General features: G+C 49.3%; 1 protein-coding gene across 3 annotated transcripts; it reads right to left on the bottom strand.

Moving 5' to 3' along the window:
• Positions 1-627: 627 nt before the first annotated feature.
• On the bottom strand, positions 628-24,702 carry LOC120953382 (uncharacterized). Of its 3 annotated transcripts, XM_040373272.2 has the most exons (9): positions 23,472-24,694; positions 14,923-15,153; positions 11,079-11,291; positions 10,369-11,010; positions 10,114-10,293; positions 9,344-10,036; positions 8,398-9,055; positions 2,823-3,083; positions 628-2,735 (listed from the first exon to the last, which is right to left on the bottom strand). In XM_040373272.2, the coding sequence occupies exons 1-9, from the start codon at positions 23,560-23,562 to the stop codon at positions 2,519-2,521; spliced, it is 3,186 nt and encodes a 1,061-aa protein (XP_040229206.2). In that variant the 5' UTR covers positions 23,563-24,694; the 3' UTR covers positions 628-2,518. The 3 variants fall into 3 exon arrangements, with proteins under 3 accessions (XP_040229206.2, XP_040229199.2, XP_040229214.2); XM_040373265.2 differs by having other exon boundaries at positions 8,398-10,036; positions 23,472-24,697; XM_040373280.2 differs by lacking the exons at positions 628-2,735; positions 2,823-3,083 and adding an exon at positions 4,667-6,883 and having other exon boundaries at positions 8,398-10,036; positions 23,472-24,702.
• Positions 24,703-26,315: the final 1,613 nt, after the last annotated feature.

Raw genomic sequence — 26,315 nt, 5'->3', positions numbered from 1 at the left:
TAGAACAGACGTTGCGGCGTGGCCAGGACCTCTACTCTGTAAATAGTTGGCTCATGCTTCGATCTTTGAATGCGGCATACACATCTCTCCACTCCTCCTTGTCCGTCGAGAACCATCGATGTCTTCTGCAATCGGCTGAGGTTATGGAGGCAGGATTTAGCTGAATCAATGCGTCTCATTATCTGATCTGTTGATCCGCCTTAACACGCGAGATGTTTCGTGACTCCTAATATGATAACGATATGTTATTCGTGAATGAATGTGACAAAAAGAAGAAGAAGAAGAAGATTAGCATAAAACAAACATTAATCTCGATTTTTTTAGGCTCCAATAATTTTAGCTGCCTATCCGGCTTCCCATCTCATATCTTCTCGTGTGTCATGGCAGATAATCTTGTTGAATTCATCTTGAAAATCTCAGAATTGAGGTGGAATGTAATCGATAAGCATCTGTCCAAACACACGGGAAGGGATGAAGAAAATGATGATAAATAGAGTTTTCGTTTGGAATTGGAAGCAGACCAATAAGCTGGCTCGTAGGTGGACCTACAACTGGAACAGCGATAGGCCCCACATTGCAGGACACATAGCCGAAGATCACAAAAAAAAAAGAAAAGAGCAAACAAAATTTCTTTAGTATAGCAACATTGATAATGTTTATTTGTAAAAATAACACACTTTTCCCCACCGGCGCTACGGAATCGAGTACGGTATAACAAAATCAAACGTTTTCTCTTTAGCAAAGAAAATAAACCTACATCTACTACCTACCAACAGCAGTAACGCGAACGTTGCGCTTCCATTTCCCTCCCCACGAATATATCGACTAAATTCTGAAGCAAACGTTCGCGGCCACACTGTCCGATCGCGCTTACCCGCCCGTACGGCGCCGTACGCTTGCGAAGGTGGCCCGCTACGATTATTGCAAACATTAGAACAAACTCCCTCTACTATCTAGCCCTTACTACTGTTTCGCCATTCGTCTAAACCTGGTACTAAAAATAGGTTAACTAGAACATCATATTGCCACGTAAATTGTAATTGTCTTTCGGCTTTCGACCCGCCTAGTTGAGCTCTCGGACTGCATCGTTCGCGTCCTCGTTGATGCGCTTGCGTGACTTTTGCCATTGCCCTTGCCTTCTGAGCCGCGTTTCAATTGGTTTTGCTTTTGCTTATAATGCTTAAAATGCGATTAAATCCTTTTATACTGCATGCCGGCGTGCAGACATGCATTGAGGTTGCGGGGTGTGACAGAATAAGACGTGGCTGAGTTGGAGTTGAGATGAATGGTTGTAGTTGGTAGTCAGCGTGTAGTGTATTTACATACAGATATTGGAGGATACAGAGAGAGAGAGAGAGATAGGATGGACCAATAGGAACGGGGAGAGCAGTACATTGTTCTAACAAAATAGGAGCGCTTTTGTTTATCAACAGATTGATGGAAAGCATGTCAACCGCGTCTAGGGAGTGTCAGTAAACGCCCGTCTACTACACTAGGCGTGGTCAAAATGGCTTCAATCAGTTACGTTTAAGGAACAGGATAAGGAGCAAAACAAATGAAGGATAAAGGAAGGATCGGGGGGTGTTGAAAAATACTATCTTTCATATACAATAGCTCTACTACAGTTATCCGATAAATTCGTGATACTAGGTTGTTGTTTAATTACAAGATAACGCTCTGATACTGGCGCGCAGCGCTGTTTCGTTAAATCGCTGCCGCCGCGGCCATTGTTTTGTTTTTTGTTTTTGTTTTTTTTACCATCCACCGTGTAAAATTAACGAATGACAGCGCTAACACTAACTACAAGCTCTACAAGCGGTCTCCGCTGGACTCTGGACTGGTTAGTACACACGCACACCATTAGTGCCCCCAAACACGTGCTACGCTGTTGTCGCTCTACGTCCTCTACGTACACGCTCTAAAAAAACAACCAAACCAAACAAGTGTGTGGTGTTGTTTGGGAGGGGGGAAACAGCATAGTGTCCAAACACGTTCGGAGACAACCTTAGTAATTAATGTTGACTGTGGTAGTAGCTCCTAGTAACCGATTGTTATACGCTGTTATACGCTTACTTAAAATAGAACAAAACAAAAGTTGTGGTTATGTGTCAAGCCCCCTTTCACTATGCTTGGCTAATACTCGCTTGCTTCTACCTTTCCGTCGTGTCTCTTTCTTGACCCCCCCCCCCCCCCATCATTCCCCCTTCCCATTGCATTCCTTTGCTGAGCTTGGCTCAGCGTCACCGGTTCTACGTTCTAACTGGTTGGGAATGAGAAAATAATACCCATTCGCTTCGTCGCCACAGCAAAGTCTACTTAAAAAAAACATAAACAAAAACACCTCCCGCAACCCGATATTGCTTTGCCTGCCTGACTCCCCCCCTCCTGCCACCATCACCCCCCCCCCCCCCTTCCTTCATGCATCCTCCTAGATATCGCGAATCGGCCTGAGACTGTCGGCGTCGTGGCGGCGCTGCGCACTGCCATCGATCCGGATGGTGATGATCATTCTACCGCGTCAGTAATGGCGATGCTCGCGCCGTCCATTGCCGCTGCCGAGGATGTTCGGCTCGCGGAAATCGTTCCGGTGGCTGCTCTTGTGGTGATGGTGATGGTGCCGCTTCTTCTCGCCCTTCACGCACACGTCCGACACGACCATCTCGGAGCCGTCGCGCAGCGCCATACTGTCCCGACCGTAGTCGCGGCTCCGGGCCGACGACAGGTTCTCCCGGGATCTGTCAAACAACAAAACAAACCAATACGCACATGTTGCGGTTAGTGTCCACGCAATGGGGCGTCGGTGGTGGCTGTGGCTTCCGTACCTGTCCAGATCGCGCGGCCGGCTGACGTCGAGGTTTTCCCGCGACCGGGACCGATTCACCGGTGCGTCCATCGTTTCCTTGCGCTTCAGCCCGGAATGGTTGTTGTGGCTTTTGGAGGCGGACTCGTGCAGATTCTCCCACGCCTGCCGGTAGTAGCGGTTGAGGCCGTTGCGCGACTCGGAGCTCGAGCTGGAGAAGGACGCAACCGTGTTGCAGTCCGGCGAGGCCCGGTGCCGATAGTGCTGGTTGGAGGTGCGATTCCTGCCCGGATTAGACGGAAAAGACGTAAGGAAGGCCGGGAGAGAGGAGAGAGAAAGAAAGGGAGAGTGAACCGGAAAGAGCGGGCAGAATGGAAGAGAAAGAGAAAGAGAAGACGTAAGTGACAGTTCGGCAATCGCGCAGGTATAAAACAGTGAACTCGGAAGTGTTTCGCTATGAAATTGGTGCGTGTATAAGTGAGTGTAAGAAGGTGTTGAAACTAACAGATCTGACAGCTGAAGGCTTTAGAGAGCTGTTGGGGGGGGGGGGGGTTGAATTTTGCTTTAGCGATCGGTTCTGTGGGTACGCCAGTGCGAACGTTGCGAACGCTTTTCTAACCATCCTTTTTTTGCAAGCATAGACATAATCTTATTAAACGGGACTTTTGAACTGTTTGACAGACGTGATGAGAAGATACTAACAGTGGAGTACTGTCTACCAGATTCGCTACAACTTTACGCTTGCCAGGTTTAGCAGCTTCGGCGGTATAAAAGAGACAGGGAAAGGGCTACAAAAATGAACCCAAACCTACTAGATACTAAGTACTCTTGAATTAAAAGCTATTACTGAGTAGTGTTGGACGCAGTTCCTTGTTTTTTTTTTTAATGTGTGTGTATATGTGTGATCCCAAAAATGTTCCTTTCACCCAAGGCAGTCGGATGCACGTAACTAGAGAGTAAAAAAGTATTTTTTTAATTAACACAGTTAACTTTGACCAGTACCGAATCACGCTAGCGTTTGTTATTCTATGCTACTACCGCAACAACAAAAAGCCTGTTACGTACAAATACAGCTCCAGAATGAAAGCTGAGAGCGCAGTTTCTAAATTTCATTTTGAGGTTAGTGCTTGTTTTGTTTTGCATGTTACTCTGTATGTCCCTACGCTTAAAATGTCTAAACCAATCCCTTAGCAATACCATGCACACTACTCTACTGAAACTATTAGTAGCAGGATACCAAAATAGAACAACAACGATCAAACGAAAAATAGTATACGTGTACTAACACAAGACGGCAACTCTTTGTGAGAGATTATTAGTAGTACAGACGTGACGGCACAAAGACATACACGTACACATAGAAAACAGAGGACAGAGAGAGAGAGTGCAAATACACACACACACACACACACACGCACATACACATGTGAACAAAAGTGTCTGCATGGTGTATTCAAGCATAAGGGACGGAGCAAGGAACGAACGTAGCGAAGCTGCTAATGTGTGGCCGTGCGGTAGCCATGTTTGACCTGTTTGGTTGCGGGAAAGTGAACTACTGGCCGTGGTGTGTATGGCGATAGTGATTTTGGTGGTGATGGTGGAAGGGTAGGAAGGTTGGGAGAAGGGATAGATCACATCTATTGTACTAAAAATAAAGAAGCAAACAAGGATGGAAGAAACTCGCTGGCAAACGCGTTGGCTTTTCGCTGGAGTTCGCACGGAGTTGCTCCAATCGGATTGGTAAGATTAATCACAGAACGCGCGCATGTGTATGTGTTGTAACAGGTTAGAAAAGAAACGGTGTAACTAATAGCTAAGCGATAAATAGCCAAAAACACAGAAAATGACAAAATAATGAGCTCTTACATTTACGGGACTCTATGACCTGTCGCTTGGTTGTTTGTTTTTTTTTTTGGTATTGTATGGTGGGGGTTGGATGTTGGTGAATAAGTAGTAGTTGTAGTAGTAGTGGTAGTAGTACGTTAGTTTGGGGTTTCGGGTTGGCGCGTTACCGCACGGTGTTTCTGGATGATTCAGTTTGGTTTCCTGTGCGACCAACTGGGCACTACTTTCGGCCACCAGAAGTTTTGTGTGTTTGCGTGTTTGCGTGGCGCTATCCAGACCATTTCTGCCTTTTGTTTCGGGCATTTTGTGTGTGTGTGTTTTTTTGTTGTTGTTTCTATTTTGCTAGTGGTTATGGCACTTCTTGCAGTGATGGATTTTGTAGTAGTTGTTTGTTGTTGTTTGGTTTTTAGTAGCAGGTGATTGTTACTTGTGGTAGCATTATAGTACTGGGGTTGCAGCAGCAGGTAGTAGCGGTAGTAATAATAATAGTAGTAGTAGCATAAATAGCAGTAGTAGTAGTAATACAATAGCAGTAGTAATAGTTGCAGTAACAGTAGAAGTCGTTAAGAGAATAGCTAGAAATAGTACACGAAGTACGAGCCATTGGTCGGTCATTTTCAGTCAGAGGGCCGCCATTGCATGCGGTGAGGTTTTTGAGTCTGCAACACACATACACACACACACACACACACACGTAGACGAACGGCTCGGCGGGGACTGTCCAGTTATCCACCGTCTCCATCCCGCGGCTGACGGCAGGAAGGAACCACTACTATTACTACCAACCCCAAACACGTGTCTGCACTACCACTACCGCACCCATCCCAACCCCACAGCCAAAAGTCGTAGCCCGTCGTCGTTGAGAATCGCACCACTTCCGGTCAGCTGTCCATCAGTCCATCGATCGGCTGAACCGCAATGTGTATGTGTACCGGCTTCCTCGGCTCTAAAGTCTCGCTCCAACCAATGTCTCCAAATCATGCTCGATGCTCCGTGTCGAGGCCCAGTGGTGTATGCAGGTTTACGCACGTGTTGTTCTTAGTTTTTCATTTACTGTTGTCCTTGTGCTTGTGTGGTGACAGTACACTATTTTGATTGTGTCGTTTGGGTAGACGTTTGGGGCATCCTGCGACATGGTGCCGTTTGACAGCAAGAGAGGGCAAACCCAGGCCAGATGTGTAACCCAACCGCTAGGGCGGCTTAGAACTATCGTCACTGCTTTGTTCCCGGTGGCAGCGATAACTAATAAATGGGGAATGTGAGGGGAAAGAGAGGGAGGGGGGGAGGGAGGATACGCACCAAAAAACACAACCACAACCACACCATCACCGGCACATTCTCCTTGTCTCCCGTCGCGGCTCCAGGTTCGTCCATTTCAGCCTCGCGTTCTCGTAGCCAAGAAGCGCAACAAAACCTAACCATTCGGAGCTTTACCTTTCAAATTCTATCATTTGATTAAGATATCTCTAGAATATCTAGATGATGTTACTGTATATTAATTCAAGTTTGCATTGCTTAAGCTTAATCACGTACAAATACTTATCGTTGCGAGCGATCTCTTGCGGACGAGTTCGGTCGATTACATTTACTATCCTCCAAACAATAAACAAAACATAAAGCAAGCTCCAACACAAATGCCACACGACCGACTACAAAAGGAGCCGGCTGCCCAACACTGCGGTTACTCATTGAAAGCCGACGACGGCTTCAGCATATCTCCAAACCGATAGACACTAAGAGACATGCCAACACTCAGAGAGTGACAGTTGTTCAGTTAGTGTCCGGATCATCTGGCTACGAATCTGTCACCGTGACATTCAGTGCATTGCGATTGATCTTTCAAACATACACACACACACAGACGTATCCAAATCATGATTTGGCATTAGTTTTTGTGTGTGTTTCTGGGGGATATTAGAGCGATATCATTAGTACTACACCTACGCTACTGTATTGCTGTTTTAGTCTCGCAGCACACTGCTGCCTGAATCTGAATTACACTGCTTACCCCCTGATGCATGTTAAGTCTTAAACGTTTTACAAAACCTTTCCTTTAACCCACGCAATAAATATTATACTACTACGCTGCTACTTAGAGATAAACAAAGCGGAAACCGGGGGAGGCGGAAACGCGTTGCATGCCGTGTTGCCTGCGGTCGGAAAGCATGCGTTTCCGTTTAGGAGTAGGAGAATGTGTTCTTTTTGTGCACTCTAGCTGTCGTGTATATTGTGTTCATTCTAGAACCACAAATATCGTTGAATTCGTTCATTCGCACGATGTTCATTGTAAAATGTTTAGTTTTGTTTGTTTGTTTGTTTTTTTTTGTTGGGAATACGGAAGATGGAAAACCATGGAAAAAGAAAAGAAAAACATAATCATTGGGATGCGATAAAAGGCTCCAGCGAACTACTGGCTAAGCGGCGAAGCTAGTCACAGGCAGTGTGTGTATACATGATGTTTTTTTTTTTGCTTTGCTCTGCTCAAGTTACAGTCACTGGTGGTGACAGCTTCTCGATTGAAAGCGTTACACGTATTGGTGGAGTTATTTCACATGTGTTGCGTATATAGTATACAACAAAAATGGATAAACACAAACGCCCAAGAAAAAGTAGCTGTGCTCATGCAGGTGTGTGAAAACGCATCAAGCGTTCGTCGGGGCAATACACGGTCCGGTGCCAGTGGTAAGCGACAATCAGGTGAAAATGGTCCGATTTTAGAGGAGTGTTTGCCTAATACCTAAAAAAAAAACTAGCACCTAAAGTAGTGCCTATAAAGTGTTACACGACTTCACAGTACACCGCAAGCTACAGAGAAAAAATCCCCACAGCGTATGAATAGTCAGCAACCATAACCTGTTCCGCAACTAAAATCTACATCTAATTTGTCTAAAAACAAGCAAGAAGGTTAAATAGCTTAATGTACTAGGCTAGACTAATAAGCAAACGATACGTTAAGTACCATCACCGAAGTTGGATTTGGGATGTGCTAGAGGACAAAGGAAGCGCACTAGGTAACTAAAGCCACTACTGGGAGATAACTAACTAGCTTCTTCTAATAATAACTAATTCTAGTGGTGCAATGGATGCTTTATAAATGCCCCCTTATAAATAGAGAGAAATTATGTAGAGGTAGTAACAGTCGTCCTGGAGTGTATGAAATCTGCAGTTTTTTTTGGTAGCAATTGTTTATGATCACTTCAAAAACGTTTGTTCTGTCAGACCTAACAAATAAAAAAGTAACTGAGCGAATTTAAAGCGTTTCTGGTACCCCTCTAGGTCCTCTGAATGCGATCGTAACGCCGAAAGTAGCTCAAATTGGACAGATGGTGTAAGGTGAAGTGTAGCGTCGCTTTCTGAATACCTTCTTTATCTGTGCTATGTGTGTGTGAGTGTTTGTTTGTGAGCTCTACAAGTCTGCAACGGATAGGCAGAGTGTCAGTATGCACATACGTTCCCTTTGTTCTGCAAGCATGCGAGTCGATCCGGTCTATTTTGATGTTCAGTTGAGCGTCATGTAAGCTTGAGTGTGTGAGAGCAGTGTGCGAGCTAGTACGTCCCTACCTATTGTTAGCGTGTGGCTTGACGGAAGTGAAGTTGTGAACACGGCAAGAGCAAATCTAAGCGCAAACAGAACAGCTATATGCAAGCGTTGTGTGGTGTGTAGGTATGTGTGTGTGTGTGTGTCTGGCTTGCTCTGCTGCTGGCGTGTGTTACTGTGTGTATGAGTGGGTTTTGCAGTCACGGTTAATCACCTTCGTACGACGATCACGATGGTCGTGATGACGGCGGCCAGGAAGACGAACCCACCGAACGCACCGAGCGCCACGATCGCGCCCAGGTTCAGCTTCGCGTTCTTCGACTCCTTCCGGTCGCCGGCTGCCGAACCGCCCGCCCCGCCCAGTCCTCCTGCGCCACTGCTGCCACCCGCACCGCCAAAGCTGGTGATGAGCCCGTCGGTGCCGCCATTGCTGCCGCTGCTGCCGTCCGCCGGCACCAGATCGTCCACGTTGTTCACCGCGAACGGTACGTTCACCTTGGGCGACTGGTCCTGCCGGATGTTGACGCTGCCGGGGATCTCGTTGTCCTGCGGGTGGTGCGACAGCAGTATGTCCTGCTCGTGGGCTGGATGGCGGCCGCGTGTCGTCGTGGTCGTGCTCGGACGACGCCCGGTCGTGCCAGTTACCTGCGGTCGGTGCGTCTGCACCTGCGGCGTTACGCTTACCACTGCCGGCGGGCTGCTCGGCTCGTAGACGGCGGGCTTGGGAGAGGCAGGTTTCGAGACGGAAGAGGAGGAGGAGGAGGAGGAGGAAGAGGAGGACGATCCTGGCTCCTTGGACAGTATCACGACGGACGGTTGCTGCGGCCGGTACGGGCGTCCCGCTTCCTCGCCCTTCGATCCGGGGCGCACTTCTGAGGGTGGAGGGGGAGGAGGGGGTGGAAGAGAGTAATCTTCGTTAGTGCCGATGAAGAAGCCCTCGAGGCTGTCAAAGTTATCGTCAAAGGTCGGTTCGTTTGCGTGATGGTCGTGAGCGTCGTCGTTGTCGTCATCGTAATCAGTGCCTGCGTTCGGCCGGTAGCCGCCGTGCAGGTTCGGCTTGTTGCGGTAGTAGTAGTCGTCGTCGGCGTCCTCGTCGTTTTCGTCCCGGTCCGTGTGCTTCCGGTTGGGGCCGCCGTGTGGCAGATAGTCGTCATCCGTACCGTCATCGATCTCGATGCTGAAAAGCGGCGACTCGGTGGTGCTGGTCGTGCGGCTCGGCTGTGCCGTCGTCGGGCCGGCCATGTTGATCACGATCGAGGCGGTGGTCGACTCGGCCGCCGAGACGGTGCTGCTCGCGGGTGGCGCCTGGGTCGGATAGCGCACCGTGCTGCCCGGTCGTCGTCCTCCGGTAGGCTGCCGTGCGCGCGAAGGAATGCCACCGATCGAGGCGGGTGTGGTAGGTGACACGATCAGCACCGGGGGTGCACGGGAAGAGGCCGGTGTGGTGGACGCGGCACTCGGTCGGACCGTCGCTGGGCCGGCGCTCTGGTCGGGGACGCACTTGGGCAGTGGATGGCTCCACTGGCCCGACGCAGTACATACGATCTCGGGTTCGCTGTCTGGCACGAAGCCACGGTTGCAGTGGACCTCGGCGCGCGTACCGTACACCGTCTGGTTGGTGGACACGATCACACCGTTCGGGAAGAGGGTCGGCAGTGGATCGCACTCGATCAGCTCGCAGCGTGGTGGCGGCCCATTCCAGCGCTCGTCGATGTCGCAGATCAGTACGGCGCGACCAACCATCTCGTAGCCCTCGGCGCACCGGTACATGACTGTGCTGAGGTAGCCGACCGTGCCGTTGACGAGGTCGTAGTATCCGTGCGGTATAGAGGCGGGCAGTCCACACTCAATGTCTGGAAGGGAAGAAAAGGGAACAAGGCATTAGAGCGGCGAGTCTACAAGAAGACAGCGGAGAGCACGTGCTACGTACATTTGCATACAGGCGGGAACTCGTTGTAGAAGCCAGTCTCCAGACAGGTGCGCTGCTTCGGACCAACCAGCAGATGACCCTCGTCGCAGCTGTACTCGACCACCGCACCGACATCGAACCCTTTCGGCGCAATCATCGTCGAGTTCGGCGGCTGTTCAGGTCGTCCACAAGCCTTCGGCTCTGGAAATCAAACACACATCGCGATTGAAGAGCTGGCCACATCCCTGCCGGCATCTGCATCCACTCTATACTCACGATGTTGGCAGATGAAGTTGAGCTGCGTGTTACAGTTGGTGTCGCTCCAGAGCCATCCCTTGGAGCCGTCGTACCGCGCGCAGTCCTCGTCGCCGCCGGGCAGATTCCAGAACGATACCGACACCTCCTCGCCGCCGATCCACTTCCAGGTGTTGCGGTCCTGGGCGTCCCGCACCGCTCCCATCCAGTACTGGGACGAGGTGTCGCTGCGGTGCCGTCTCCACAGCTCCCAGCTGATGAAGCCCTGCAGGGCCGGGTTGCTCTCGTTGATCAGGGTGCCGCCGCGCGCCCGACAGAAGGCGAGCGCGTCCCGCAGCGTGGCCGGCTGGCGGCTGTAGAAGATGTAACACTTGCCGTTGTACGATGCAGACGCACCGGGCGGCTGGTCGCGGAAGGCGGGGCACCGCTCGATCGGTAGCGCCTGGTCGGTGTACACGAACGCCTCGCAGATGGACAGCTGGCTCGGTGCGTTCGTCTCCAGGTGGACGGACACGAATGCGCCCGGCATCGGCGGGTTGCAGGGCAGGAATAGGGGCTGGCCTTCCTCGAGCGAACCGGTGAACCGGTTGCAGATCGGGTTCGTGCCCAGATCGGGCCGGTTGTTGCCGACGCGCACGACGATGGTGGCGGGCTTGCCCTTACCTAGGGACAGAGGGCAGACCCGTTTGTGACCAGTGGCGATCGATCTAGAGGAGGAAGAGGATACTTACCACAGCAAGACTTGCCAAAGTCCAGTCGCACCAGCTGCACCATGTACGGTTCCAGCAGGTTGACGTACCACCATGGGACGCGCTCCGGCTTCGTCAGCGAGCAGGTGTCCGGCGAGAAGAAGGCGGACGTCGAGCCGTCGATAGCTTTCTGCGGAATGCCCGACGCCTCGGTCGAGATCTGCATCGGCGCCTTACCCGCCGCTACGTTTAGCACTGTTGGGTGGAGGGAGCGTGTGAGAGCATGGTTTAGTAGATCAGCAGAACATTGATGTCTTGGGATGTATCTTTTTCAAACTGCCCTCGAGATACAGTGCTATTGAGACTTGAGTCTTTGTAGGACTGTTAGTAGCAAATTCGGAGAGTTGTCTGTAGAGATTGAATGGTGAATTCTGGGAATTATTGCAATTCTTTAGTAAAAAAAAACACCTCACACAGATAAGAGATATCGAAGTATAAGTCCCTTGAACCAGATATTCCTCGAACCAGACTCCTAAATTTTCAAAAAGCTTGGGATCCTTCCAGTATTCGTCTAATGTATGAGTACTTTTGATTGAAAATTATGATTTTAGCTACAATGTAATAAATCAGATTGGGAATTACAATGAAGTCTCTGTGAGGTAAATCTTTAAGAGAGCTAGAGCGTAGAGATGAAATTTAGATAAAATAAATCAATGTGATAGAATATCCATGTGTTCCAAACGTATCATCTGTTGAAATATGGCCTCATTTGACCGTCAAGTAGATGTGAACTCCCATGCAAAAATCAATCTGTGAGATTCGAGATGTCCAAATCACACTCCACACACTCAGAGAATATTCACCTTAGGGAGACATGTATCTTGGAAGAAACGAAAAAAGTATAGAATATAACGGTACTGTTGAAAATGTTCATCTTGGAGAAACAATTAATCTTCAAGAGATTACAACTGTACGCATACATCAGGCACATCGCATATCTCCTGGAGTTCCCGCACAACAGTGGAAGGGTCATCTGTACAACCCCAGACCCGAAAGGGGTATGTTTCCTACAAAGCAAACCTAATATTTCCAATGCCTCAAAAAGCCCCGTGGCCCGCGGAAATGTTTATCTCTTAAGTCGTCCCAATTCATTTTCAATCGATTTCAACGCCACTGCCGGTACCGTTTGCTTTAAAAGGTTGCTATTGTTTCCCCCTTTTTAAAAGGCAGCAAGTAGGTCAGGCGCAAACATCGGACTCGTCTCGGAACGCCCGAAACCCTCTGCTGGAATTCAATTTCGATGCGTCTCAATTAGGGCCGGCGCGAATCGGGGCGATAGCAAGTAGGACCGATTACGGATATGTTTTTTTTTTTTTTTTTTTTTTTTTTTGGAAGGGAAAGAAGGGAAGGAATAAAAAGCTTTACCACTTTGGAGGTCAATTGACCCGTTTCGCCCCGCTGTAACCTGCAGCAGGTTGCGCTCATAGCAGCGCCTAACTGGATATGGCATGCCAGCCGAAGCCACCGATCCGACCGTTTTGATAGGGATGATAAATGAGTTGATAATGATAGTAAATGATAAACAGTGATCCGCTTTGACGTGGCATGCGGTCCACAGGTCTGTCAGGCTCAGCCTGAAGAATCAGTGCGCTGCTGAAGTGGATTAGCTGGAGGAGTTGAGCCTTTGCCGGACCGCGTTCATTAGCGCTGTACGTGAGCGTCCCGATCGCGAGGACCACCACCGAATTCCAACGACTTGCCGCGGCATTTCTCGGCACAGTTCTGGACCGGCGAACGTGCTCCACCTGTGCACTGGTTGCTGCGCGCGCAGCCCCATTTTTATCAGGCTCAGCACCGAGCGCCGAAAAATGAAGCAATTTTGATGAACCAGCAGTGCGTGCTGGTGTATCCCCCCGCCACTATTATCCATTAATTATGCTCACCAGCCCCCCCCCCCCGGGAAGCCCCACCGATAATTGCCGAAGTCGGCCACCGAGTCGGGATCGGGGCGTACGGGACCTGCCCAAAAATGGGGAGAAATGGCATCATTTGGCAGGCCGTTGGCAGCCGGTGCCTCATCCGCGCGCGCGCGTGTGTGTGTGTGCGCTCGCGCCAGGTGTGCGCCACGGCATTGCTGCTGTGAATCTCGCTGCTCTCCCGCGTGAATCTCATGTTTAACGGTGCTATTTGAGCAGGCGCTTTGTGTCGGTCCGAATCCGACCAGCAGCCCTGCGCGCGGGAGAAGGGAAATCATAACCATCGTTTCGGCATCGTAAGGTGTTAAGTGGGGAGTGGTGTACTGTACCGGGGCCCGGCCCCGAAAACTGCCCGCCCGAGTGCGGCAGCAGAAACAAATCAGTAATCATTCATCCGCGGCGTGCGGCTCCGCTTGCTGCGGCTCCGGGCTGAATCTAGCGCAAAGCAAACTAGATGCCGTTAATTTCCCGTGCGCCTCCGTGGCCCCGGCCGGGTGCGCGCTGCTTTGGGCGGACGTTTGTTGTTACAGTTGCGCGAGGGCAGTCGTAATCAAATGAAAATAAGGGGGAGGGAGGAAACGAAAATCAATTATCCAGCCCCAAGAGAGCACTTGCCGTTTGCTGCGGCTGATCTAATAGGGGCATAATTTCGCCCCATGCGGAAGGATGGGATTTTCCTGGCTTTTCCTTGGAGGGGGGGGGGAGGGGGGCTCTCAAGAACTGGGGTGTGAAATTGGTGTTATACAAGCAATTGGTCGGTGGATGATGCTGCGGCAAACAACGCTGTGGCAGAGCCACATTGTTGGAGAAGTTGGAGCGAGTGTGACATTTCAATCGCACCGCTCCGTAACTCCTCCATTTTCACGGAGCACAGGCACTGGCCCCTTGTAAAACCATTAGGGGCACTTAGGGCTGGGCAAATCTAAAACGTGTCCGGATCAGCGGCACTCTGCTTAGCTGGAGCGCGCCCGCGCCCGATGCCGTCATCGTGACACCGTTCGTTCGCTCGTGCGCGCTTGTATGCGAGCGACCACCGTGCAAAGAATGCGGCATGGTGAAAGCGAAAGAAAGCGCGACAAATTTAGCACACACGCAGACGCTGCCGGCTCCTCATCGAAAGACATCATCGGCGTGGTCGTCGTCGTCATCATCATCATCAGTCAGTGAGTCGGTCAGGCCCCGGGGACCCGTTTGCTGCCACTATTGACACTGGCTAGCAGATAGCAGACACACACACGGAGACACGGCTCGCTTAATGAGGCTTGCGTGTAAAGTGGAGAAATTCTTGGAGACATCGTCAACTTTCCAACCTGCCAAGTCGTCTTGCGGTTTAAGCGACGAACCCCCCATTTTTTATTAGTAACGTTTCTCTCGCATATTACTTCTTCTCCGTTTCGATTGTGTACGTATGTGTGTGTGGGGGGGTAGCCATTCGAAAACGGAAAGAAAACACACACACACATACACTCTCAAAGTTCGCTAGGGCGCTGGCACCGCCGACCGTAAGGGAGCGAGCGAGCGAGCGAGCAAGAAGTAGCGAACAAAAAAGAAAGTGTGGCCTTCTTTTGTTCTGTTTCTGTTAGTCGCGCGCGTACATTTGCCCTGTGTACCAGTGCCGTCGACCATTGCCCCTTCCCCCCCCCCATTTGCTGGCTTGGGAGGCTCGCTCAGGGGTTTGCTTCCCACCCGCGCCAACGAAGGCGAAAGTAGCGAACGAAAATTGTCTTCACCATGAATGGTTTGTGGCGTTTGTTTGGCAAAAGGAAATGGGAATTAGTTGTAAAATAGTGCTCTGTTTTCACTCGGTGCTACACAAAGATACGGTACCTGCAACAGTGGCAATCATGTGTTGCTATTATTGTTGCGTGCAATATGCCCAAGTCGCAGAAGAAAGTGTGAGGGTGACTTACCGCAGAATGGAATACCCTCCGGGATCCACTGGCTGTCGATGCAGGCGCGCCGGGACGGTCCGAGCAGCTCGAAGCCCCGCTCGCAGTAGTACGTGGCCACCGTGTTGTTGGCCAGCGAGTCGTCGGAGAAGATGACGCTCCCGTGGGCCGGTACGCCCGGGAAGGGGCAGCCCTTGGACGATGCGACCGGTCCGGTACCGGCCACCAGGCTGGCCGATGTGAAGTTTTCCTCTGGAATGGTAAGCAGGGACAAACGTTTATGTTAGCAGGTGCTGCTGGAATTATAGCTTAAAATTAACCTAACACAAAGCAGGACGTTGCATCTTGCACACAGCATTGGTCTCCTTTTTCGGTGCGAGCAAATAGAGGAGCAAACTCCCGCATTGCATGCAGTGTAGCAGGTTTAGAGAGAATAGCAACGCGGATGGTAGCGTATCGATGAAAATAATCCACTAATTAGACGCTCCTCTCGCAGCAGGTTGAAACGTACGAGCTGTTCATCTTCCTGTAGTGTGTTTTTACGTTTTTTGTTTGTTTGCTAGCACCGTTACCCACAATGTACCGTTCCACCCCGGCGTGTGCACCCAGTAACAGTTGTTTGCCGTACCATCGTTCTTCCCCTGTCGCTTGATCATTGCATTGTCCGTTACGTCTATTACTACCGCCCGAAAAAAGAAAAAGCTAATAAATCGGCGATCATCCACTTGTGAAATATTTCACGCCAAGCAGGCATTCCAGCGCACCAAAGCAAAGCGCAGCAGCCGGATCGAGCGCATCCGAAGAAGAAATCCACACTGGAACTGCATCGCACCGCCGAGATTACAGCCGGCCAGCAGTCAAATCAACAGTTCCACGCTCCTTAGCAGGGAGTGTGTGTGTGTGTGTGTGTGTGTGTGTGTGTGTGTGTGACCTACATACCACAAGACGATGCTGTCGTTCTTCTTTTTTTAAATATTATTGTTATTATTTTTTATTTCCCTCCCCTTTTGGAGCGAATCCAACCGATCAGGTGGAAATCCGGCTTACCGGGGGCCCAATCAAATGTTGCGGGGAGGCGCACCGCGCAACCCGGGCTGGGAAGGACGGGACATCGCGCTGACCACACGCACGGACGGCGCGCACTGCGAGCGCACGACGCGGGCCGGGCCCAGAAGTTTGTGATCTTGTTTGTGAAAGCGGAGTGAGAGCCACCCAGGCCCGGTCCAAAACCTGTTCTTGGGTTTGGGAGTGATGAGGATGATGATGGGGTGATGATCGAGCGGCACTCAAGCGTTGGAATCTCGGTTGGAGCTTGTCTGAATGGTTGCGTTGCGCTTCGAATTAGGGAATGGTCTGCTTTTTTGTTGTTGTGAAGCAGATGTTGATTAAAGGCCTTCCCCGCTGCTTCACCACAACCAACAGCAGGCTTTGATTGGGCTTGATTTGATGAGCGGTTTTGGGCTGGTTTTTGACAGTTACAGTGCGAAAGGAGGTGTAAATCATCCCCAACTGTATCATCAATCTAGATGAGCTGGGTGTCATAACAAACGGTGCCTGGAGTGGTCCGATGTTTATACTTCAAACTTCGGGCAAACACACAGCACAATCCAACTGCAATCCAATAGACACTTCATGTGTGGGCACAAGAGCCAACACAAACAGAGGTCCTCCCAGAGCCAGCGAAGGAAACAAAAAAAAAAAACAAAACACCCCCTCCGAACAGGAAGTGTGTCGTCTGCGGCACCACTTCCCTGTGCGCATTGAGCAGTTTGAGGCACTATTTGTACAGACAAAGTACAGCGCACACAATGGGTAGGCCCACTTTCGGAGTGCAAAGGCCCGGTTTGTCCCGGGCCGTTGAGATGAGATGAGCGAGGCCTTTCCCAAAAAATGGGCGATGGGTGCAATTCACTTTCGCTTTCCACTGAGGACACCGGAGGACTCCGTCCGTTTTGTTTGCGTTTCGGCCTGTCATTCTGCGGGTGAAAGTGAGTTGGCCAAACATTTTGTCTTTTTAACGTCAACGATTCCACCCTATATTGGTGCTCGTTTTTTTGTTGTTGGCTCGTTGGTTTATTTGTTCATTTCATTTCCTGCCCAATAAAGCAACCTTGGGAGAGGAGGGACCGATAATGGGAGGTTTGGACGGTTTGCCAACCACGGCTGTGGCTTTGGGGCACTGCTGACGAGTTGGGACGATGTTAGGAAAATGGAAATAAAAAATGATTATTCCCCCCCCCCCCCCCACCTCCTGCATTAAATCTTAATGCTGTCTGCTTTAATAGACCTTGTTTGATGCTCACTCGCACTCACACACACAAACAGAGAAAACAAATCAATTACACCAAGCCTGCGCCGCCACCACGCTTAGCATGGGAAATGGACGCACGCTGCTCACAGGCGGAAAACGGTGGCGCAGCAGCAGAATATGCGCCCTAACACGATTAGCGAACGAACTGCTGGAATGCTTAACCTGCCCCAATCAAGCTCCCGCCCCTTCCCCCCCCTCTCCCCCGCCAAGCGCGTGTCATCACTCTCACGGGGTTGCGCAAAAAGCAAAATAAAAAAAAAACAAGCAACAGAAAAAAAGGGAGCACCAACTAACTCCAGCTAACGAGTAGGTGTGCCCAACAAACCGCCGCACTAAAAACACGCCGATTTTCTTGCGCTTTTCGACTTTCCAACTTGCGCGGAACCACAACAATGGTTCGCAGTTTGCAAGGAAAGCAAAAGAAAGCAAAAGAGATGAAGGAGGAAAAAAAATGACAATGATACAGTGTGCGCTTGTTTGTGCCCCCCTCCCCCCGCCCCCAAGGGGTAGGGTGGAGGGAATTTTGGCGGCAAAATTCCCCAACCCACTGGGTGCGCCAGTGAGTGTGTATGGGAAACTCCGGTACCCACCGGTAGGCCGATGCCGATGCCAACTGTCTGTGAAAGTGATATTGGCACTTTAGTGTCGTAATGGTGCGCTCTTCCTTCCCTTCCGCCGGTCTCCCTTCCCTCCCACCCCATCCAAAACCTCCCAAAGGTGGTTCCCATTGTTTTCAACAGGCACACACACACACACACACGTAGAGATACAAAAGGAAAAGTGAATAAAGTGGAAAGCAGAGGGAAAAATCCAGCAGCAGCCACGGCAGAAGATGGAGCCAAGCGATCAATTACAGGGTTGAAACCCTCACCACCCTCCCCCCTCGCAAGAGGTATGGAAGGTAAGGCAAAGGTAAAGCAGAAAGGTAAAAAGTCACACGCCGGAAAGTGAGAGTGGGTTCGCCGAGAACGGCACAGTAAAGGGGAAAAGCACGCTGTGGTTTTGAAAAAGTTCAAGCCGTAGCAACAAAATCTCAGCAGCGCGCGAAAGATGCAAAAGAACGGGAAGTAAGGGACAGAGAAGAGAGAGAGAGAGAGAAACACAATAGAAGAAGGTAAAGGGGCACTTTGCGCAGCGAAGGAGGGATGAAACAACCACAACAACGGCAGCAACAGCGACAAAATCCACCCAAAGAGCAATCAAAACAGCGCGGGGCAAAGAAAGCAGCGAGCAAAAACAGCATTCCAGCTTCTCTGATGGCAGCGGGGAGCGGGAGGCGAGTTGAACTTGAATCGTAACCCCTTTGCGGTCGGCAGGCCGGTCTCGGTGCGCGACGCGAGTTCACCAGCGCGACGACGCGCACTTACACATACCGCGGAGAATGTGAAAGTATCTTTGAATGGTTTTACATGATCTACCAGGAACTCTCCGTTTCTCTCTGTCTCTTTTGCTCTCTCTCTCTCTCTCTCTTTCTCTCTCACTTCGCACGAAAGACAGTGGAACGTGAAAGCAGGGAAAGCTACAATATTTGCATTCAATCCTGGGAACGTAGGGAAAGCAAGCGAAAAAAGCGCCTCCTCCCCATGCAAAGGCGACTGCGTGTGTGCCAGGAGCATCCAGTTCGCTGCGTGTTTGTGTGTGTGTGTGTGTGTGTGTGCAATTGTAACTGGATACTGGATAGCTGTGGTGCAAAACAAAACAGAGGGTCCGGTTTGGTTTTTTGCATGCTGTTCTACTCCCATTAAAGAGCATGTGTGGTGTCATGTTTTTGGAAGGTGACTACAAAGTAGTGAGAAGTTTGCTGCGAAGATGACTGCCAGCTGAAGGGTACGCTTGGATAGATGTGTGTTTTTTTCTTCTTCCCTTCCATCTTCTTGTGTGAGTTACCTGAGACAGTGCGGGGAAACTTAATCGCAAAGATAAGGTGCACTGCGTGGGAAAGCGTGTAACGGTCGAAGAGTGTCAATGGTTTAATTTCTAGGCAGCCTGGTCGGTACATGCTCGGTATGAATTCAAATGTTTCAATTGGAAAACGGCGTTTTTGGGATCTTTAAAGCCTCAGATCAATGAAATTGCGCAACTGATGATCTTACCATCAACCTCAAGAGAGTAGCAATCACAGCGACGCTTAAACGACATCAAGTCTTCTTTGCTTTCCTATACAACATCCCAAGGGTATAGTATTCAAAATTTGCACATCCAGTTATAATGTTATCATCAATGGAAGGTGAACATTTGAATCTACGAACACGTTGGAAGTTGAAGCCTCTTATTATATGATATATCGATAATGTTGGAGTTCTGAATTTCTCTACATCAACGTTCTCTACGTTTAATTGACAAGATCATGCATAGATGATCTAGGCACACACTGGAGATTGAAATCGTGAACACGTATATCATAATATAGGACATTAACCTATAAACTTCAAGATATTGCAAAATTGGAAACTCTCGATATGATTCGAGACATCTCTGTATCCACGCTTGCAGAATATCAACATTGGAAACTCTAGTGCCAGACATCTCTGTCTTAAAGTGTTCAGGTTTTATTCCTCTAGCCATTTGAACATTAAGGAGTGTAATATTGGGAGTTCATGATTGAGTTCCAAACATTTCTGCAATCATGACCGGGAATGTTAATAAAGCAGCAAAAAGGAGTAATAAAACATCATTAATCCGAAGATATTCTTTAATTTCTACAACAACTTTGGAATTTGAGCATCTATATATGAATTCTCCTCAGGCCTTAAGCGTCCAAATGTATAACTATGATTAGATACTTCCAGGACCTCCGTTGACTCTGCAACATCAGAGATATAAGATTTATGTATGTTTCAGAATAGACTAGTGATGTTACCTTGATGAATCCCAGAATTTATCAAAAATTGCTGTAATATTTTTGTCTGATATCTGTAGTTGTCGAAAGTACCTTCAGATGCTATTGCTGTCCTGTTGGACAAGACATCTGCGAAGATGTGAAATGTATCAACAAATGCGTTTTATCATTACAGAGCTCCCATCTTACATCAAGCAATGCAGTTAGTTGCAATCAACCTGTCACGAACTGTCGCACAAAAATCCGCCCCTAATTCAAGCGTTTTCCTCACCCACTGTGCTGATGTCAATACATCGTCAAACGTACCATCGTCGGTGCGGCAACGCACTGATTCAGCTGCAACTGTTGCGTGAAAAGTAAAGCACGCCGTACTATTTGCATGCTCCCCCTCTTGAAAGCCTCGTTGCCGCATTCGAGTCAAGCTTTCCAGCTCGATCACTGCAAACCGTCAACAACCATTCAAGAAGCACCCCAGCACTCGCCAACTTTAATGACAATAACAAAACAAAAAGAAAAGAAAACACGGCACAACAGCAAATCATTTGTCGACACAGAAACGAATGGGCACACCAGCCGTATCCCCGGTCGGAGGGCCCCGTCGTTCGCGCAATGTACCGTAAGCATCCGTAAGGTGCAACCACAGCTTGGCGGCGGTGCAGGTTGTGGGTAGTAAATGTTGCGAAACCTCGCAAGACGCCACGCTTTACGGTACGGGCGAGCCTTAATAGTCCTGTGGTTTACTGATTCATAGCGTGTACGGCGATGGGCTTGGGGGCTTGGGGCTTTTTTTGTTTTTCGTTGGTTATTTCTCATTTATATCTCCTTTCTTTTTCTCAAACATAGAAAGAGCAAAGCGGCAGAGTGAGAAGATAAATTAACAGTAGGCAATGAACTATTAATTAGCGAACCGTCTGTAATCCCTCCGTTTCAAGGTATTTTTGCTCGCAAGCGAAACAAGCGAGTCGCCATTCCTTCGGGGCTTCCCTGGCGCCCCGTTGATTGCCAGAAGGAACCAAAAAAAAGCTGACCAAAAACTCTGTGTGTGTGTGTGTGTGTGAAATGAACAAAATTTTATTACACCCCGGAACACGAAAACAAAACAAAAAAAAAACAACAACAAGGAACACATTCTCTTTTCCGCATTCAGCAGAGTATGCAGAGTTGGCCGCGCGTTCTTCCGTTTATCTCGTTGGTCATGGAAATTAAAGCAGAACCCAGGATGAACTGACAGTAAACCACCTGTTTAACGTGCCCTTTTTCCCCGCACTAGCAAGGTGTGTTTATGTGAATGTGTGTGTGTGTGTGCGCGCGCAAAAGAGTGTATATTAGCGTCGCCTGCGGTAGGATTACAGTTATTTCCAATTTGAAGCCGTTTTTTGTATGTGTGCTCTCTCTTTCTCTCTCTCTCTCTTGCTGTCCTTTTCTATCTCCCAAAACCATCCAGCTGAGCGCAACAGCATCTGGCAGGGGTCGGGAGGAGAGGGGAGCGGGGGGGGGGGAGGTGTCTTACGGGAAAATGCGGACCAAAGTGAAATTGCCTGCCGAACCGTATCGCTCAAACGGGGCCGACAGAAATTAGTGGAAGAAACCCGGGGCAGGCAGTGGCAAAAGGCCACTATCAAACATTCGGCGCTCCAAATCGCATAATACATTATTATAAAGGCAGCGGATTTGAAATGACGGTTGTTGGATTGGAGTTGCGGAACCACCGGGGTGTGTTTCTGCTAAATGCAATGCAGTTTTCTTTCACCCGGTGGGCTTTCCATGGCTTTCCAATTGGAACACGGGCAGAATATTACATCACGAATTGATTTCGAGTCATCGGGTTGTCCAGTAAGCTTACAGCTTACTTTACTTAGGAAATGCATGAAATTGCCATAGCAAATGACCAGCGAGCTGCGTTATATTTACATGAAGACATCAGGAGTTATGTCCATCGCCTACCCAATTGGCTCTACCAGAAAGGCACATAACTTTTTTTATTATTATTTGAAACAAATTACACATATTAACGAACGGGAACTCATAATAGCTATCTTAACAAGGTGAGTGCCGCAAGCAAAAATAAGATCGTTTGACTGAAAGCAAATAAAACAGCAAAACAAAATCCATTAAAATTTGTCATTAAATTACTTTCAGTGTGTGCGAGCACGTGATGAAGATAACCGATTAGCAGCAACAGTAAAGAGCTGTCGGACTCGACACCGTTATCAAGCGCCGTTAACGAACTGCGGTTATCATACGTAACGCTTCGCTTAAGCCGAAGCGCTTCTAAAGCAATACGCCAAAAGCGCACGAGTGTTGGCAGAATCATCACAGGTACCCTAAGCGACAGTGTGGCTACTCCATTCTAAGCGACATCATGTGCGATGGATAAATAGATAAAACTGTTCCAAAAAATCACTCGAAAGAAGCATACGGGAAAGTCGGTTACAGATAATCTACCGGCAACCGGAAAAGAAAACAAACCAAACGGATGCATTATGTATTGCCTGTTAATAAAAGGAATAAATTCATATAACATGTGTGGCTAATGAATTTATAACGGCTGCCGCGGAAGGTAGTTGGGTTTCGGGTAAAGATGCATTAGTTACACCTGTTGGCTGCCGGTTGGTTTGTTCAGCGATTCGTTTCGCCTGATAGCAGAGCCCGTTTGGCCTGGGGTTTGACCTCCTCTGCTAAAGTGGACTAATTTCGTTTTTTAGCAAGCACGATTAGCGCTGCATTCGGTTATGCGCCCCCTTGTTTTCTCGTCTGCTTCCAGAGCCGTAGTTCAACCCCGTTATAGAAAGTGTGCGCCAGCGGCCTGGATGATGTCAAGATGATGCGCGAGCAACATTGAACAGAACGGTTCTAGTTCAACGCGCAGCCAAGATGCCACTACACAGTCTGGAGCAATATATTTATATAGGTCAAGGCCTTGGAGTAGAAAACAGGGAGAAGTACCATTCCGAATGGTTGCGCTAGTTGGTTGCGCATTCTCGCATGCACCATTCCCCACACCGCCCCTGCACCGAATGACTGAATGACCGGTGCGAATGGATCAAGCGCAAAACCAGTACAACCTGTTACTGGAACCATGCTACCTCAATTATAGCGGTACCCGCGGTACACCGCGGCGAGTGCGGTGTGCGGCGAAGTGTGGAACACACGGTACAGGAACTACACCTAGCCAGTTTTTTTTATTCCAATCCCACTGCCAGGAGCTTACGGGACTTGCATCGATTCCCTTTTTGCCCGAGCGCTTTGCCCGTGTTCGTCTCCTGCTGCGTGTTTGCGTGTTGCATCCACAGCGCTTGCTGCCGAGCTCCAGATACCTAGATATCTTGAACCGCTTCGCTTTATGGTGCGGGGTTTCTGCGGAGAGACCCATCTGGAGCACGTCTGGTGCAAACTTTTACTCCTGGCGGTCACACTTACCTTCATCAGCGTATGTGCAGGAAAGCAAGATGCAACTGAGCAGTAGTAGCACCATCTGCCCGCGGTACCTTCGCTGCTGGCAACGAAGCATTTTTGTGTCGTCTGTCTGTTGGGACGGGGTCCTCGTCGGGGAAAGGGTTTTTTTTTGTAGGATCTCTGAGATCCTTTGAGGTTACCGACAGCAACAGTACGGCTTCGCTTGCAGGATCTTTAGACTCTACGACAAAAAAAAAACAGATCGCCCCTGATGTCTTCACCTAGGGTGCGTTGCTTGTTAAGAATTGGTTGGTTGATGTTGAAGTCAGTTGGTTGTAGAGATATTGAGCCGTTAGCCGTCGGACACCTTCTGGCCCTGTGCAAAAGCAGTCCCGTCTGTTCGTTGGGTTAGGCTCGACGAGACTCCACTGGGACTGTACGTGGTTAAACTATTACACCTGTAGCATAACACACTCCACCCTTGACACTCGACCAACTAGTAGCAAATCTCAATCACTCAATCAATCACACACAAAACACACTGTTATGCACTTCTGCACTCTTCGCTTCTTCCGGTAACCCACATGCACTAGCTGGTAACACCACCAAGTCGCAGCTCAGCTTTTCAAATTTGCATACAACAAATTCTGACACTGACACTAATAACACTGTGTGCGTGTGTGTGTGTGTGTGTAGGACTGTGAGTGTACGTGTGAGGATCACACTCACGCTCACGGCAGGACGCTCGTGATCCTGGTCCCCACTATCACTTTCCAAAGGCTCGAGTTCACACCACTAACCGCAACCGGATACTTCAGGAAAAGAAAGTTACTTGACCGGTGACATCCAAGCAATGTCCTTGGAATGTCTGGAACGACACACTTCGCACTTCGGGGTGATTCGGGACCCAATTTATTATTATTATTTTTTTAAATCCCCTGCTCGCACTAAAAACAAGTCTTAGTTCGCGCAATCCCTGCGTGATACTACTGCGTGGTACTGTCCGCTTGCGCAGTACCGAACGAGCTGTGCGAATGCGTCCTGCTGGAGTCGCTGTAGCAAACCTACTGAAAGCTGGTAGCTGCCGCTGTGCCCGACGTACCTGTTCCGCGGTTTGTAGGTTAGGCGTTTTTTCTTCTTTCAGCCTCTCTTTCTGTCTCTCTTTCTTCGCTTTCCCCCAACATGTTCGTACTTCCGATTCCCGAAGCAGCGCGCTACGGCGGCATTCCCGAGCAGAGGTGATCCGTTAGCTCAAGCCAACTGAACGTATCGAATCGGTACGCATACGAATCGGCTGACAGTGAGAGAATATCGCCACCTCCACCACTGCGCTGCTCCCTTTTCGCCGCTACAGCACGGAGCGCGCTCTCTCTCTCTCTCTTTATTCCGGTTTCTTGAGCTTTTCTTCACCTTGGCTGAGCACAGGTGGGCTTGCGATCTGCGCTCCCCACCGCCGAGCAGCAAACTTTCTTTTATGACGAAGCAGTAGTAAGCGAAAAGGGAAAGACAGTACGCCGTCCAACGAACGGCACGGAAGGTGGAGTGGAGCGGAAAGCAAGAGGTGAGAAGCGACACAGAGACAAACCACGAGCCGAAGAAAGAGGAAACGGAGCAACGGACATGCAAAGTGTGAGAAGCGAACCGGGTGAGTATAGCCAACCTCACCGGACGTGCGCAGGTGAGTCGCTCGGGGTGAGTCGCTGGCTTGGGCCCGATGCTGATGCGTATCGGGTTCACGCTCCCGAGCCGCACCGCGCAGGGAAAATCGAAAGAAGGAACATAAAAAAAACAACACGCGGGAGAGGAGAAAACGGTAGTTGAATGAGCAATATCACACCCGGGCTAGGGTTGGCCCGGGATCCGATGCAATACTAGATTTTAACTCCATGGGTCGGGTCTGCTCTGCCAAGGTTCAGCTGCAACTCCTCTTGTGGCTTTCATCTGGATCAATCTGTTTCGTGTTGTTGTTTTTTGCTGTTTTCGCACGTACCTTGGCCGGGCGTTCGGGCGTACTACTTTCTCCGCTCCGCAGTTGGCAGTGTGTAAAGTTGCACCGGAGGTTACAGCGCTCGAAGAAGAAACTCGAGCACACTTGGCGTGTGTTTTTAATTTCACTGCCAAAGTGGGACCCCCGGAGTATGCGGGAGCCGCTGTTCTTGGGCTTGGTGAACTTTCCAGGATGTCAAGATGCTGTAAGGGGTTGGCGTGTAAACATGCAACGCTAATTAATTACACTTTGCTTAATAACATTCTACACTACCGTACACTGGTCTGGTACTGTACTTGCGCTCCAGGAAGTTTTCACAAGTATGGTGGGAAGCAATGGGTTCTCCAGCTGTCTAGGATGGACCACAATGCGTGGCCAGCTGACAATGTGTGCGCGGGAAAATATAACTCCGTCATGTTGCGCCATCAAGAACATCTGTTCGGGCAGGGAATTGCGACCAGAAGCGCCTAATGCTGATGAGGAGTTAAAGAGCTTTTGATTGGGGATCGATTAGCTAGAGGTGGGAAGCGGGGCTTGAAAGATGAAGTGGAGATTTCTCAATGTAGTGAAAATGTAACGAATATTTAAAGGAATGTTACGGCTTGGGTCCAATGGATTTAATCCAATAGTTGGAGATCTTCAGATATCTAGATTACATACTAATGCTAGAGCTACTCTAATAGACACATTGGAGTTTAGAAGTCTCAAGTAATTAGAGCACCCGAACACGTATACTTCATGAGCAGATGTTCATTTCGCGACATGTATCGTCGGACAGAGCTCCAACGATATGTGATAGGCATTCTTAATCCCTGCAATTAAGATTTATCTTTGGAGAAGAGTAATTGAGCATTTAAATGCGTAGAATTTGCATGTATTAG

The sequence above is a fragment of the Anopheles coluzzii genome, chromosome X, assembly GCF_943734685.1.
Source record: "Anopheles coluzzii chromosome X, AcolN3, whole genome shotgun sequence".
Taxonomy (NCBI): domain Eukaryota; kingdom Metazoa; phylum Arthropoda; class Insecta; order Diptera; family Culicidae; genus Anopheles; species Anopheles coluzzii.
The sequence above is the reverse complement of the archived record's forward strand: the minus strand, read 5'-3'. Positions and strand labels throughout refer to the sequence as shown.

Coding starts and splice junctions, on each gene's coding strand:
- LOC120953382 (XM_040373265.2), bottom strand. CDS start 23,562: ATGCTTCGTTGCCAGCAGCGAAGGTACCGCGGGCAGATGGTGCTACTA. Junction 11,292..14,922: donor GGAGGGTATTCCATTCTGCG/GTAAGTCACCCT, acceptor TCCACCCAACAG/TGCTAAACGTAGCGGCGGGT. Junction 10,294..10,368: donor CAACTTCATCTGCCAACATC/GTGAGTATAGAG, acceptor TTTGATTTCCAG/AGCCGAAGGCTTGTGGACGA.